At 41.3% G+C, this 17,709-nt stretch overlaps 1 protein-coding gene across 1 annotated transcript in view; it reads right to left on the bottom strand.

Moving 5' to 3' along the window:
• LOC122814193 (inaD-like protein) overlaps positions 1-17,709 on the bottom strand; it is a 464,245-nt gene that overhangs the window by 84,962 nt on the left and 361,574 nt on the right. Inside the window, exon 9 of the mRNA XM_044086799.1 lies at positions 3,730-3,829. Coding sequence (XP_043942734.1) covers positions 3,730-3,829 — 100 coding nt within the window. The remainder of the gene's footprint in view (positions 1-3,729; positions 3,830-17,709) is intronic.

Below are 17,709 nucleotides of genomic sequence, written 5' to 3'. Positions count from 1 at the left end.
AAATGCAAAGAAATGCGTAGTAATCCCCTTTGGAAAAAACAGAGTACCCGCAAACTTCAACATAGGAGGTAATCCCCTGAAATCTGAAGAAGAAATAAGGGATCTAAGGACCCAAATAGATAGTTAGCTTTCCTTTGATAACCATGTTGCCAAAGTGGTTAGAAAATCCTTCTATGTGACCCATCTGATCACGAAAGGGTTCGCATCAAGATCTAAGGATGTAATGGTGCCCCTCTACTCTTCCCTCATCAGACCCATTATTGAGTACAATGCACCAATTGGAATGTACCTGGCTAGACATCTCCACCAGCTGGAGAGACCACAAAGGTACCTAACCAAGAGGATTACTGGCCTCAAACAGTTGCCCTACGCAGCACGATTGAAAAAGCTAAGTCTGTTCTCTGTTGCATACCACTTGCTCAGAGGCGATCTCTGTCTAACGTACAGAGCCATGTCCAACCGAGAATTGTTGAACATGCTCCATCTTAGCAAAACCAAAGCTACTCAAGCTACATGCTCTAGGGATATAAACCTCAACACAACAATGAATAGAACATGCTGGAGGGATAGATTCCCTTTGCAAAGACTTCCCTTACTATGGAACAGGGTCCTGATCTACATAAGATAGAGCCCCTCACTATCACTCTTCAAGAGGAACCTTGATGAGTGGATGGGTAACAGAAAGTTCACACCGGGGATCACACCAACAGCACTACTAGATAGGGGCCAAGGGTACTAGCTGCTAGTACAAGGGTCTAGGGAACTACTAAAGGGGCGGTGAATACCGCACAACGTGGCTGGGCTAATATATGCCTTCGGGCAGATAGCCCAATACCAACCTATGAACCTATAAGTATTAGGAATAATCTGCGCTACTGCCTTACCTTGACATGGAGATAATCATCTTGAAAGTTTAAACAGCACATCCTACCCACCTCTGAATTATAGGGAAACAATGGACTCAATAACAACCATGTAAGATTTCAGTTTGATCACTTCCAGGTTCAAATCACCAAGATCTAGGATGGGTCTGAAATCTCTGTTCTTTGCTACCCGAATTAAATTATATCTTGTACCTTCTACTACCTGGTCTTTGATGATCTGCTTGAAAGTTACTTTTATAGAAGGCTTAAGGTCTCTTGGTATCTGCCACCTTTTTGTAACAGTGTGTGTTAACTAACTAGAGGCATGAGTTGAGTAGGTGAGTAAAAATGGATTGCATAATTTTTGTCACAACCTCCCTGATCCACACATCTGGTATAGTGGTGATACAAGACAGTTCCCAAAGAAAGATCCCTACATCCATCTACTATTATGCGGTGTGGCTGGCTAAGTGGCAAGGACTGAATCAGTGCTTTCCTGATAGAGCTGAAAACTCAAGTGTTTTAGTGACCCTACTAATGAATGGCAGGTGTCTGCTTAACATCCTTATGCTGGATCTTCAGATGGTCTATAAAGACCACACTGGTTCACTGGGACCTAGAAAAACAGATTTCGTATGGAGAGCTGAAAAATAATTCAGTGACATTCAATTCACTGAATCTACTTTGTAACACTCCTGAGTGGGAAGGAAACCCCAATCCTCCATGTTGGGGGAGCTCCCCTACACCCACACTTTTTTAGCAAATGGCCAGTTCAGAGAAGATCACATTCAGTGACTCTGACTTTATTAAGGGCAGGTTGCTCTGTTAGTCATGAAAGATAGCCCACTATCATATGACTCTAACCACAGAGAAAACAAATAGGCTGATTACATGCACCTGGCAAGAATGAATGGGTTGTAAAACTGTCACATATACCAAGGATGCCAGTCTTTCATCTTCTGAAGGAATGAACAGAACAATTATGCAAAAGTAATGAAGCCACTGAGCAGGTCTTGTGGGGAAGGAGAAACTATTGATATTTACGTGCTAAAAATCAGTTGAAAAGACACTTAGTTACTATCTGCTGCCACTTGTGCTTCTACTTGATCTCTGACTCTGGGAGTCACCCCACACCTAATGAGATACCTTCTTCTACTGCTCTGAGTAGATTAAGGCATCTCACTGCAATATCACACTTGTGCTTTCACAGATTTCTGTTTTATCCCCTACCCAGTCTTTCTCCCTACACCCAACATGCAATGATGTAAAAACACTTAAATCTGAAAACATCAGTTAATATTCCAAGTTTCCAGAAATAATCTAATTGACAGAAGTACAAGTGTGATTAGTCTTTAACATCTATAGTCTACAGACAAGAAATACCAGACATGGTCATATTTGATAACGGCCTGCAACACAAAAGTCAGGAAATCAGCATATTTATGGAAGAATGCTAGCTTAACTATATCACATCAAGGTCCTTTTACTATGGTGAACACAGGCAAGTGGGGAAAACCATCGAAACAATGAATAAATCTCACACAAATAGCTACATTGAAAAGCTATGTGTTGAGAAAAAGTTTTAAAACATACTATTATTTGTCTCTTTCTCCCATCTAGCAAAATGAATATGCTATTTGCTGAAGTGTTGGTAAGAAAAGGTCATTGGACCATGTTTATTAAAGATGGGCTTTACCTATGATAGATGTAGTTTGCTTATGAACTTGAATAACATCTGTTTTCTATACTTCTGAACAAGAGTTAATTTACTGAGGCAGGCTGTGGAAAATTCCAGCTACCACTGTTGAACTAAGTATGCTGTACCTTTTTGAACGTTCTACACTAACTGTGGTTTTGAGGTAAACGTTCTACACTAACTGTGGTTTTGAGGTAAACATTCTACACTAGCTGTGGTTTTGAGGTAAAACATTCTTTTCTGAGGTAAATTGTGATCCTAGATGTTTTTCATAGCCAACTGTCAACTGTTAGAAATGTAACAAAAGCTATTTTGGCTAGTAACAGGAAAGTATAAAAGTTGATGTCAGTAACCAAGCTGATCAGATTGAGATCATCTTGGCCAACATGCTGCTGTAATCTGGTTAGCTGCAAATAAAGAAGTTTTTCATCACCTGAGGCAGATGTGACTCGCTTGAATTTTTTCTTCTGACACTATGAGAAATGCAATCTTGCAGTTTTAGAATAAAGAAAATATTCCACAGCAGGAACTCAATCTCTTACCAACTCAACTCTTGAAGAGCAGAAGATTGAAAATCAGACTTCCTACTTCATATAAGTATTTGATGCCTACAAAACAACACTAATTAAAGGACATGGTGGACAGAAATGAGCTGACACAGAAAAGCTACTATGAACACTAAAGGATTTACAACTTGGAAACAAAGCAGGAATTTAAAAGCCATAGGAAAACTCAGTCTTAAGCACAAGTTGTTTATACAACACCTAAATTAAGATCCTCTGCAGTTAGTGGGGAGCAAAACAGCTATATAGGAGAAACTGTAGGCATCCATACAACACAAACATATACAAGTGAAATTTCTAAGACGAGAACCCAGAAGTGTCACAACCAGTCATGCTGCAAGAAAATATAAACTGTGAGAATGGTATTAGTCAAGACCTACAGCTGAAACTGTGTTTCCAAGCGGTGCAGTTTTAGTACACTAAGAACTGTCCTAAATGGAAGCCCAGATGTCCAGTGTAAAGTTAATGTCTGCTGATATGAAAAATCACTTAAGAAGCCAGACAGGTTATGAAATAATCACATTTCTAAACCCTCTACAAGCATCCAAGCTGCTTTTTCACTGTTAAGATTTAGTACATTGTTGTGATTACTACACACTATACCTACCAATGTTAGATGTTCCAACATGTCCAACAACAGCAATTCCGAGGCTTTCTCCATCTTTTTCAAGTTCAACATCATAGATTTCAAAGTCACTGAGGTCTGCCTGCAAAATTTAAATTAATTACAACTATTATCAACAAACATATTTTCAATATACCATTTCTGTTTTAGAAGCTTCAAGCAAACCCAAGTAAAACATGTAAACAATAACAATCTTAAAGACGTTCCACAGATTTTTCTCTGCAGGACAGTGCTCTACATTGTACTGTCTTTATGCTATACCTGATTAACATCCTGATACTGGGTGATTTCAATTACCCAAACATTAACTGGGAAAACTACTCAAGTACAAACTCCTTTGCCCAACATTTCCTAGAATTTATAAACTCAAAATGCCCTGGATCAACTGGTCAACACCCCCACCAGAGGGGACAACATATTGGACCTGGTCATCACCAGCATGGGCGACCAGTGTTCCACACTGGAGGTCAATTCCTCGCTGGTTAGATATGACCATGAACTAATCACTCTGGATACCCACATTCCGCTACCACCCCCGGTCAAAGAAACCACCGTGAAAAACTTTTCAAAAGCAAACTTCACATTACTTAAGACCAAGGTGGGAAGTTTCAAAACCCCCATGCTAAAGAATAACGCTGTCCAAGCTGCAAAATCCTTTACTACTGCACTCTATGGGCACCTACAAGAATGCATGGATCACGCTATCCCAAACAAACCAATACTCACTCCTCCAAGGAAAGGAAACCAGTCTGGTGGACCTCTGCCATAAACAAGCTATACAACAGAAGGAGGAAACTAGTACAGAAAAGTGTAAAATCCCAAGAAGGGAAGACATCCCTGATCAGTATCAGCAAGAAACTACATTCCCTCATAAAATCATCCAAGACTAGCTTCGAAAGAAAAATTGCCATGGACTCCAAAGATAACCACAAGGCATTCTTTAGCTATGTCAAGAATCTAAGTGGCAATTCTCAGATCTGCTCGGAGTTAGTGCAGAATGGCACAAAATACACTTAACCGACCGATATAGCCAACATCCTAGCTGACATGTTCAGTGCAAACTTCACCCCGTCTCACCCCCAAAAGGACCCATAACTATACCAGAAGAATGTAGTGCCCCTGTAATCACAGACACTCCGGTTAAAACAGCCCTCTCCAAAGCCAAAAACACAGCATCAATGGGACCAGACAGTGCCCCAGGCTGTGTCCTACATGAGCTCAAAGATGAACTAACCCCTCACCTAAACACACTGTATAAACTTAGCCTCTACACAGGCTACATGCCCACAGAGTGGCGCACAGCAACGGTTAATCCACTCCACAAAGGTGGAGCCACAACAGACCCCAGGAACTATCGCCCAGTAAGCCTGACTAGCTTGGTCTGCAAAGCTATGGAGCGCATCATCATGGATCTCATTAACAGAGACATTGGGAACCTCCAAACACTGGACCCTACCCAGTTCGGCTTTGTTAAGGGCAGATCATGCCTCCTAAACCTGGTGGACTTCTTTGAGATAGTTACCAAGGCTATAGACAAGGGAAAGGTGGTCCACACAGCCTACCTAGACCTTGCAAAGGCCTTCAACATCATTCCCCACTCAGGTATTATAGACAAGCTCACCAGCCTGAACATAAACCCCTACGTCACCAGATGGGTTGCCAACTGGCTCACGGACAGAACCCACATGGTAAGAGTTGCGGGAGCTAGGTCTGACTCTAAACTGGTTACAAGTGGCATTCCGCAGGGCTCAGTCCTAGGACCCCTCCTGTTCGGCATATACTTCTCAGAGGTACAGGCAAGCACAGGATGTCTATGGCTGACCAAGTTCGCAGAAGACTTCAAACTAGGGGCTATAACTGACTCTTCTGCTGACACAGACATCCTCCAAAAGGGTCTCAATGAGACAGATACCTGGTGTCAAAACCATGGCCTCAAGCTAAATGCCAAAAAGTGCATAGTCATCCCCTTTGGAAAAAAAAGGGCCCACAAACTACTACATAGATGGTAGCCCCCTAAATACGGAAGACGTAATAAGGGATTTGGGGACCCTAGTAGATAGTAACCTCTCCTTTGATAATCACATAGCCAAAGTGGTTAGAAAATCCTTCTATGTGGCCCACCTAATCACAAAAGGGTTTTCATCCAGATCAAAAGAGGTCATTGGGCCCCTCTATGCATCACTCATCAGACCCATCATAGAGGACAATGCCCCATTTGAGATGTACCTTACAAGACATCTACAACTGGAAAGACCACAGAAGTACCTCACCATGAGGATCACTGGCCTCAACTGAAGAAACTCCAGCTGTACTCGGTTGCATACCACCTACTCAGAGGTGATCTCTGCCTGACATACTAGGCCATGTCCAACCCAGAATTGATGGACATGCTCCACCTACAGAAAACCATATCCCCTCGAGCCACATGCTCCTGGGATCTAAACCTCACCACAACAATAAATAGGACGTGCTGGAGGGATAGATTCCTGTCCCAGAGACTTCCCATGCCCTGGAACAAGATTCCAATCTACATTAGGCAGGGCTCCTCGCTAACCCTCTTCAAGAGAAACCTTGACGAGTGGATGGGAAACAGAAAGTTAACCCCAGGGATCACTCGAGTGGCTCTGCTGGACAGAGGCACAGGGAACTAATCTAAGGGGGAGGTGAAAGCCAACACATTCTGGCTAGGATTATAAATGCCTTCATGTAGATAGCCTAGTACCTACCTATGAACCTTTACAATGCTTATACCTTAAGTAAAGTTGGTTTCTAATACTTCTATATGCTTTTTGGAATTCAAAACATATTTATACACTCAAAAGGGCAAGGCACTGTAGTTTTGTTATACAGCAAGTGACTTTACACATCTGTCAATCTGGTATATTTTATCACTGCAAATATAACATGAAAATTTCATGCCTGACTGAAAAATGTTTGGTTAGGGTCTGAGAAAACTACTGCCAAAATAATGAAGATATTCAAAACAGCGTGTAAATTGCAAAACAAGGGTCAATAAATGGAAAATACCAAAGTTATATGACCGTGTTAGGCATTTTTGCCCCCACACTTTGAACAAAACATCTGAATGGTTCTACCTTTTAAAAAGTACTACACACATTGTGCACTGGACGGTAATTTTACACAGTACCTGGAAAATTGGTCTGGGTGGAAAAAAAAGTAACATGAAAGAAATGGCTATGCTCTAGATAACTTTTTGACAAAAGTGATTTCTTGCATTTTAGTTATGTTTCTTGAATGCCATTATTTGAGCATCTGTTTACTAGGTGGGTACACTGGGCAAGAAAAGATCTTTTTCAGAGAGTGCCAAGAACAGTTCCAACCAAGGACAGTAATGGCCTTATAAAGAAAATGTTAACAGATTAATGAAACTCAGTAAACAATGTCAAAGCAATATGTTGCACTGTGTGACAAGTGAAATGCTGACAGCAGAATGACAGATTTTGTTCAGAAAGTATGCAATCTAATGGTGCTCCTCATGGAGGTGCTAGCAATACTAACATGGCATATTCCAGCCTGAATACTGCATATCTCTACAAACAGTAAATTTAACTTAGATAAAATAAAACCTTCAAAACTAAGTCAGTAATTTAGAACGTAGTTGTGATGCAGGAGAAAGAAAAAGAAACAGTGTCTACCCAAAGTCTGTCTGTATGTTTATTTGCAAACAGACACACATAAAAAATATATATATATATATATATATATATATATATATATATATATATATATATATATATATATAAATATATACACACACACACACATATATATGCATATATATTGCATATAGCACATATAACACATATATATGCATATATATTGGGCATAGCCCATTCAGGCTCATCGTCTCTAACTATAAAACCAAGACAGAGACAATATCGGAATACCTGGACTTCATTTTCAACCCGCTAGTTCAGGCAACGGATTTTTACATCAAGGACTCCTGGGACTTTTTAAACATTTTGCATGAGAGCAATATTGATTTTTCAAAATGCATGTTAGTAACGCTAGACGTAGTAGCATTATACTCCAACATCCCCCACAGGGACGGTTTGGAAGCGTTAGAACTGTTTCTTAACAAGCATGCTAAATACAATGTTTTTGAAACTGAAATGCTTATAGCTTTAACCACAGTGGTTCTGAAAAACAACTTTTTCTGCTTCAATGGAGCCATCTACCTACAGACCAAAGGGTGGCGATGGGGTCCAAAATGGCCCCGTCTTTTGCCAACCTAGTCCTCAGCACATGGGAGAAGGAGACCTTGACCCATATACAAGGCTTCCACAAAGCCCACTTATACCGTCGTTTTATTGACGATATTTTTTTCGTGTGGGAGGGTGACAACACCGAGCTGGACACCTTCCTTACGACTCTCACAAACAGCATCCCATACCTAGACTTTGTAGTCTCAGGACGAGGGACCCACATCTCCTTCCTTGATACTCAGTTAACCATTGACCCCAGCACTGGCAGCCTTACCTCCAATGTGTACCGGAAGAACACTTACAGGAACAACTTCCTGGATTTCAATAGTCAGCACCCTTCTTTATGAAGAAGAATGTGCTCAAAGGGCAGTACATCCACCTCTCCAGGATCATCTCTGACGATGATACCTTCCTCAAGGAAAGCCAATTCCTTTCAGAAATGTTCATCCACCGACATTACCCCAAACAACTAGTAGAGGATGTGTTTCAAGAAGTGGCCTCCCACAGATCAGACAGACACCCACCCATCCTTACTCATGGCTTCACCCCCCAGGTGACCACCAGAACTACTGAACCCAATAACAGAAACTGTAGTTTCCCCATCCCCATCAGCCGAGATATGCAACCCATTAGGGATATCATTGGCAAAAACTGGAACATAATAAGAGCGGACCACAACACCCATCAGATAGTGGGTAATGAGCCTGTCTTCTCATACAAGAAGACGAGAACTCTTAAACAAACCTTTGAAAGGAAAGAGACGTCATACTCAGGAATGGCGCAGACCCCCATGAGCCTGCTAACCCACAAAACCCCAAAGGTATGGGACCTTGCAAGCATTGTGTAGTCTGCCCTTTCATACACTCAGGCACATCCTACACTTTTCAACACTGCAACATCACGGTGCAGTTCAAAGCCCAGCACGACTGCCACTCAACTTTTGTAGTCTATGCAGCCTACTGCAACCAGTGTTTTTCCTTCTACTTTGGGAAAACAATTAGAAAGCTCTCAGACAGGGTGAAGGAACACCTTGCAGCCATCAGGCATAATGACAGTTACAATGCATTAAGCAGACATGCCACCAGCTGCAATGGCTTCACCTGTTTTAAATTTCTAGTGGTAGAAGAGGTCCAGCAGTTTTTTGGAGATTGCAACACACTACTGGAGCTGAAGGAATTAAGATGGCAACTCCTCCTTGAAGCAGATACCCCACCAGGGCTCAATGAGAATCTCAGCATTAAATGTGCATTAAAGTGGTACAACTAAAAAGTTAAAGCACGCCACCTAGTGGCAGGATGTTAGCAGATAAAACCTTTTGTTTTACAGCAGTGTCTCTCATTAGTCCAAATACTACTGCATTGGCGTAGAATATCTACCAATCATAGTGAAGTATTTTTACACCAGTTAGACTATTTAAAGCCTGCAGAGTATTGCAAATGCATTACATTTTGCTCTGATGAAGTTCGATTGTTACCAATAAAGCGAACTAAAGCACTCAGCAAATAACAGTTCTGGCTCAGCGTCTATTCATTGGAATTCTGTTTTTGTTTTTAACAGTTCGGAAGTTTTCAGTAGTATATATATATATATATATATATATATATATATATATATATATATATACATACACACACACACACACACACACACACACACACACACACACACACACAGGTTCATAGGATGATACTAGGCTATTGGCCCAGAGGCTCTTATAAGCCTAGCCAAGAATTTCACCCATGTTCCCACAAAGTCAGCACCCGTTTCTCCTGTCCCTCAGGGACACAGGTGGGATCCCAGGAGTGTATTTTCTGTTTCGCATCCAGTCATCCTGGTTCCTCTTAAAGAGGGCTAGACAGGTACTCAGCTTAACATGGAGAGGGATTCTATTCCACAGATGGAGGAGTCTCTGGGACACAAATCTATCCCACCAAAAGGTATTATTAATGTCACAGACTAGGTTTAGGCTTTGCATGCGGGTTGCCTGAGTGGATTTTGATTTATGGATACACACATGCATGCATTTTTTTACACACACACACACACACACACACACACACACACGGGTGCACTGAACAACACCGAGGAACATCCCATGCATACAAAAAAAAAGCATTGTTTCTTTATCAGAGGGGCAAGCCTACCTATACCCTACACCCCTCCTAATTATATAAACCAACTCCAGTCTTTCACCATCCCAAGGGAAGGGGCACATTCCCCAGCCCCTGAGATTATCGATCTCACACACCTATCAACCATCTCCTTTGCTGACCAAAGTGTCAACAAAACACATGTTGACTTTGAGAAGTTTCAACCAACTTAAGTGCTCCCATATTTTATAGGTATGTATGTATGTATGTATGCATGCATGCACTGGCTGCAGAGGTTGAGCATGCATCACAGAATGACCAACAGCTGGCTCAGCTCAGTTTCATTAGTTACATGTAGAAACAGGAAGTGGACCAGTGTAGTACTGATTAGGTCAGACTTGAGAAACAGATTTTGGTAGAAAAACTGAAAGAAGCTTGGAAACACGCTTGTATAACAGGACATATCTGGCACTAAGAACTGTACTAAAAATAGTAAATAAATTGTTATATCTGTTCAATACCAGGTCAATGGAGTGCAGTAAAAGTCATATGGAGATTAAAAGAGTGAAAAAAAGAAGGCTATATTAAATTAATACATTAAAGAAACAACTGTGTGAAGAGTCACTCAACTATTATATTGCACGGTCACCTGTAGTAACCAGTACTTGTAGGTTCAAAGGTGATTACTAGGCTAATGGCACAATACTGTTTACAGGCCTAGCCAATAATATCCAGGACATGACAATATTGCATCTTAACTCTCCAGATATGGGATGGGGTTGCCTAAGGGCAGTGGGTCTTTGGGTGTTGGAGCCCCGAGTCATTTTACAGACTACCTTTGTCATTAAAGGACATGGCCAGTACCCTGGGAGTGAATTTATGGCTCCCCATTCATTTATCCAAATTCTTTTTGACTAGAGAGAGGGACGGGTCTTTGTTATGAAGACGTGAAGTTTATTTCATAGATGAGGTAGCCTTTAGGATAGGAATCTGTTGCTCCAGCAACTCTGTTAAGAGTCACAAGTAAGGTTCAGGTCCATGGAATGTGTAACCCTCGTATAATTTTTCTTGCAGTTATGTAACATTTTCATCAGAGCTGGATCACAGAATGCCTTGTAGGTCAGGCATAAGTCACCATTCAATAAACAATATGGGATGGAGTAAAGGGATAGGGCCTTTAGTCGATCTGTAAGACATGTGTCCTACGCTTTGTATTTTTTCAGTGAGAAACCCCTGGGGCCACTCCAACTGGTGTAAATGCCTGGTTAGGTACATGCAGAAGGGAGCACTGTACTAGATTATTGGCCTGATGAGGACTAAGTACAATGACACTATGACTTCCTTTGAACTTGATGCCATGCCTTTACTTATAAGTTTAGCCACACAGAAGGATTTCCTCAGTACTGCAGCTACCTGGTGGTCAAAGCATTTAGTTTCAGACCATGGATTTGGCACTAGTCGTTTGTCATTTTTAGTCCAGTTGGTAGGATGTCAACATTGCCTGGGGATTCAAGGATTCCACCCAGATTACAGTCATAGGTGAACTTGCCAGAGGCCCCCAACACTGGCCTTTACTTCAGAGACATATATACCAAACAGGAAGGTCTCAACACTGAGCCCTGTGGGGCACTGCTAGTAACAGGTGTCTTATCTGAAGTGGATTCACCTATTCAGACATGTGGCTTGTCTGCCAGTTTGCTATCCATCTGATGATGTAGGGGTTTTATGCCTAACTCAGTAAGTTTATCTATGATCCCTGAGATGGAGGACTGTGTCAAAAGCTTTAGCCAGGTCTAGATAAGTGGTGTGTACCATTTTAGTCTCATCCATAGCCCTAGTAACTTTCTCAAAGAAGTCTACCAGATTAAGCAGGTAAGACCTCCCTTTGGCAAAGCCAAATTGGGTCTGGTCCAGTGTTTGGAGATTTCCTATGTCGTTATTGATCAGGGCCATGACAATTCTCTCTCTCCGTGGCCTTACAGACAAGACTGATCAAGCTTATAGGTCTGTAGTTTCTTGGGTCAGTTGATGGGCCACCCCTTGTGCAGACATTATGACTATTCTAGTCCTCCATTCCTCTGGGACAAAGCCCACCTGAAGGCTGAGGTTAAAGAGGGTTTTTAGTGGCCCTGATAGATTCTGTTTTAAGCATCCTGGAATGTTGTTGGACCCACGGAGGCTGTGCTGTTGGCTTTAGCAAGTGCAGTAAAGTACCAGTTCCCTCATAATGACTGGTAGTCATATGGTTGCAGGTATTTCTTTGGGTGTAGTAGGAGGTGTTGTGGGGCAAAGTTTAACTGAAATTGTCAGCCAGCAGGTTTGATATCGTTTCAGAATGGGTGTAAGTGTTGCCATTCATGATTAACTTAGTACATTGCAGAGCGTTTCCCCTTCTTATATTGCTCCCGATCGCCCTTCCCCTTTAATTGACACCTTTCAATTTCAAAAGTTCCCAAGTAGCTCCTATCTTGCTAACCTCAAAAAATAGCCCTGAGCCAAAAATGGATGATGTTATTAAACAAGCTCGGTAATATTGACAGGACAATTGCTTATCAAGAAATTTCTAATACAAAAGCCTTACACATATTCAATAAAATCACTACCACCATTTTGAATACTTCCTAAAAGACTTAAAGCGTAATGCTGCACTTAAATCACATCAAAAGTAAATAAAGAAATAGAAATAAAATCTGGAAATTAAGGGAAGCCAACAATCCTTACTATCACAACTCATTTACTGCTAAAATAACAAAGCAAATTGCAATACTAAATCTACCTCCATACAAAATAAACTTACTGCTATGCTCTCCAATCAAACAATTTTGGAATGCCAATAAAGATGTTGCTTATTCTGATAGCAGCATTAGATCTTCCCCAAAGAATGAATAATTACTGCATCTAAAACAATTCAAAACATTAATGAGCCAACCAGCAAATACATTGGCCATAAACTCCTCTTCTGATCGAGTCAGCATAAAACAGACAAGTGGTTGTGGGTTCAGTTCAAGCAGCTTTATTACACACAAACACATCAGAAATGAGGCTTTGTAACTTAAATAAAGTTATAAACAGACTGACTACCACACTCATACATGTTAACACACTGGCTGTTCTCTCAAAATGGCACTCCTGCCTGCACATGCTCACTATTTATATGCACATGCCTAGATCTGGAAATGTTAACTAAAACAAAGAGTAAAAAGGTCACACAGATAACCAACTGGTTAAAAAACACAAAGAAATATCTAGCAAAGCTAGACTTCTAACTGTGTGATACCATAAACCTCTTGCATCAGAGTCCTCATGGGATATATGCAAATCACCCTTTAAGGATATCGGGTGTTTTAGCTAAATGGCAATTCTGAATATCCATGACTTTTTCTTTTACTTTCATTTTTAAGTCTATTTATGGACAATTTCAGGCCATTAAAGCCAAACTCCTCTAGCTGTGGACATGCATGTTTCTGCTTTCGTATACATCATGAGCACAGCATAAGAGGAATGTTTGACCTTTGGAAACACAGGGTTGTCACACCCAGCTGATATCCATAAACATACATATACACACACACTGTTCTACACCCTCCCTCTGAGAAATAGATGATATACTAAATAACAGTATTCAATGACATGCAATTTACAGAAATAATCTTTTGACATGCAATTATACAGAACCAATTCTTTGACATGCTATCACAAAAAACTCAGATAAATATAAAACAACTATGTCCAGGTTGCTGTGTGTTTTACACTAGGTCTAGAAATCTGGCCTGATTGTGTAACATAAAAGTCAGAATTGGATCTAGCAATGGGGACAGTCTTCAAGGAATGTTCAACTTTGGGGACAACTGGGACATCATCAGGAATGGAAATGGATACGGAGACATGTTCTTCGGTATGAACATTGTCAGAAATGCTCTGAGATCTACAGTCGGTATTCACAGGTATGCTGCTGCAATATCATTTCTGATACAGGAAGGCCTGTGGTTTCTTCTGTATTCTATACCTTCAGATTCCACTAAGTAGGACCTCGGCTCGGCACATATACCTCTTACTTGACCAATTAAATCAAAGCCTTTCGCCGTTTGCATCCTCACAGTCTCTCCCTCCTTTTAACAGATGAAGAAATCTGCTCATTTTATCATAGCTGGACTTCTGAAAGGAATACTTCTTAAAAAGTTGGGCTTTGATTGCTCTGGTGTTTTTAGTGTTAGGTACCAATAAACTAGAACTGATAGGCAAGGTTGTTCTGGTTTGCCTAGATAGAAGTCTCTGAGAAGGAGAGCCAAGTAGGTTGTCAGGGGGTATATTTCTGAGATTAAGTAAATTCAAGAAGATATCAGTATGGTCATGCTTTGACCTCTCTAGTAACTACTTTCCACTCTGTACTGCATGTTCAGCAAGCATGTTTGACTGCGGGTATTCAGGACTACTAGTAACATGGATAAAGTCCCACTGTTTTGCAAATGTGAAAATAATTGACTGGTAAACGAGGTACTGTTGTCAGAAATAGCTACGTGGACTACCATGGACTGAAAAATGACATTTCATCTTAGTAATAACAACACTGGATGTTAGGTTAGGTAACAAATCTATTTCAAACCAGTTCAAACAAGAGTCTACCAATACTAAGTAATGCTGATTGTTCCACTCAAACATGTCACTGGCTACTGCTGACCAAGGCAGTTCAGGAATTTGGCTTAGCTGAAATGGCTCTTTCTGCAAATGTGGTTTAGTACTGTTGCATACTGAACAAGAAGAAAGCATGTTATCAATGTCTTTCGATGAAGGTGGCCAAATACTAGCCCTCTCACCCTTCTTTTGGTAGAGTCAGAACCTGGGTGGCCACAATGCAAAATCGGAATGTATTCATGTTGTAAGGAAGTAGTAACAATAACTTTTGGACCTCTGAAAATGATGCCATCTTCCAACAGCATCTCATCTCTGTATGGAAAATAAGGTTGTACTTCAGGTGGTACACAGGATTGCTTTGACTGCCACGCTACATTGATGAAGTGGTTAAGCTTTTGCAAAACTGGATCAGTCTTTGTATGATCTCTTAGCTCATCAAATCTTGCGGTAAAAAATGATGCACTTCCATGACATCAAAGTCAAAATTCTCTGCATCTAGCTGTTTTGTGGTATTTCTGTGCATTCTGGATAAGGTATCAGCCAGATAAAGAACTTTGCCTTTTCTATAGACCATTTTGAAATGATACTTTTTCAATCTGAGCATCATTCTTTGTAGTCTTGCTGGTGCTGAATGCATAGGCTTCTTTAAAATAGTGACTACAGGTTGATGATCATTTTGATTTGGATAGCTTGGCTATAGATATAACTATGGAACTTCAAACATCCGCACAGAATTACCAAAAGTTTCTTCTCAATTTCAGCATACTGTATCTCAGTTTGGTTAAGAGTTCTAGACGCATAGGCAACAGGTCTGCTCTCTTGAAGAATAACTGCACCAAGACCGAACTTTGAAGCATCACAGGAAAGAAAAAGAAGTTATGTACTCACCATAACGTTCCATGTGAGTAGTTCCATCTCGCCTTCATTCTTCACTGATGGGGTTCGGAGCTGATCCTCGGCTCCAACACGGCCGACTAGCAAGCTCAAAGTTCTCCAGTAGCTCGAGACCCCACCCCTTATCCCACAATGCACTGCTGGAATTACCTCAGATCTTGTTTGCTGCATACCATATAGAAGTACAATAATTACTCTGCCTAGGAATGAAGACACATTGAAAAACCAGGATGAAGACAGCCTCCAGGTCCACTGTCAGCCAGGACGGGGAAGGAGGGAGGGACGTGAGAGTGAAGGCGAGATGGAACAACTCACATAGAACGTTATGGTGAGTACATAACTTCTTTATGTGAAGTTGTTCAATCTCGCCGTTCATTCTTCACTAATCCCTAGCACCCTGATCTTGGGTGGCACACGGAAGTACACTCTTCAGAACCGTAGAACCAAATGAAGCCCTGTCCCTGGAGGCCTTATCCACTGATGATCCACTTTGAGTTACAAAAGTGTGAGGTTTAGACCATGTGGCTGCTTCACAGATGTTGTCCAAAGGTAATTTTGCTTGAAAGGCTGAAGAAGTAGAAACTGCTTTGGTTGAATGAGCCTTTACTTTACTAGACAAGGGCATGTTATGACAAGAATATGTGTAGGTGATATAATCTGACAGCCACTTAGACAGGGTTGTTTTAGCAACTGGTTTACCTTTCCTGGTCTCAGAAAAAGACACAAAGAGCTGATCAGATTTCCTAATGTCCTTTGTTCTGTCAAAATAAAATTTAAGTTGTCTATGAACATCGAGTTTGTGCAACACATATTCCAATTTGTTGGTGTGATTAGGGAAGAAAACGGGCAACTCAATGACTTGATTAATGTTAATCTCAGAACATACTTTGGACAAAAAGGATGGATTTTTCCTGAGACATACTCTGTCAGCATGGAAGACCATATAAGGGGGGTTTGATGGACAGGGCTTGGAGCTCTGACATTCTGCGGGCTGAAGTGATGGCTACTAAGAAGATAGTTCACAAGATGATGCAGGCTCAAAGGGAGGAAGAATGATACGAGACAACATAAAATTCAAATTCCAGGGGGAATAAGGTGTCTTCACTGGAGGCCTCATGTGAAAAGAACCTTTTAGAAAGGCCTTAGACAACTGATGAGCCATAATATTCAAACCATCGATTCCTAGATGGAAATTAGATATAGCAGCTAATTGCACTTGCACTGTAGCAGCCGCTGCTCCTTTGTTGAAGATTTCTGTCAAGAATTGTAAGATAGAAGACAATGACGCTTGTTAAGGGTCAATGTTGTGGGAAGAAGCCCAAATGGAAAATCTCTTCCCCTTATTATGATACAATTTTCTAGTAGAAGGTTTATGGGAAGCCAATAAAATTTGACTAGTGTCATAGGAAAGATTTTAGAGCCTGGCTATGTGGGGAATTGGAGCAGCCAAGCGGCTAGCTTCAGTGTCTGTGAGGATAGATGAAGATCCCCTGACGGATGTGTTAACAAGTCCGGAACCGGGTCCAGAATCCATGGATCTTCCAGAATGATGATAAAGAAATGGAAACCAAATCTGCTGAGGGCAATGAAGGACTATAAGGATGATCGTCCGTCCCAGCGACTTTGCTTTCTGTAAGAATTTGGGTATCAGGGGAATTGGTGGAAATGCGTAGCGTAGACCCGGGGGCCAATCGTGGACAAGAGCATCCCTCGGGGAGTGACCTGGCATGGGAATCAGGGCAAAGTAGCTTCTGCATTTGTTATTGATGTGACTGGCGAACAGGTCGCAAAAAGGCTGGCCCCATTTGCGGAAGATCCTGTCTGCAATCTCTTGTTTGAGGGACCATTCATGGGGCAATATAATTTCTCTGCTCAGTCTGTCCACTATGACGTTGGATTTGCCTGGGATGTGCATTACCAACAGAAAGCGCTGGGATGACAGTGCCCACTGCCATACTCAGAGGGCTTCTCGGCAAAGGGGATAAAACTTAGTCCTGCTTGCTTGTTCAGGTACCAGACCACTGACATGTTGTCGGTCTGTATTGTAATTGTCCCTAGAGGAAGGGAGTCCTGAAAGTATTGCAAGGCTAGAAGTACTGCTCTCATCTCTAGGATATTGA

Source organism: Protopterus annectens, chromosome 10.part0, assembly GCF_019279795.1.
Source record: "Protopterus annectens isolate FY-2018-M chromosome 10.part0, PAN1.0, whole genome shotgun sequence".
Lineage (NCBI taxonomy): Eukaryota > Metazoa > Chordata > Ceratodontiformes > Protopteridae > Protopterus > Protopterus annectens.
Note: the sequence above shows the minus strand (reverse complement) of the source record. Positions and strands in the feature narration are given on the sequence as shown.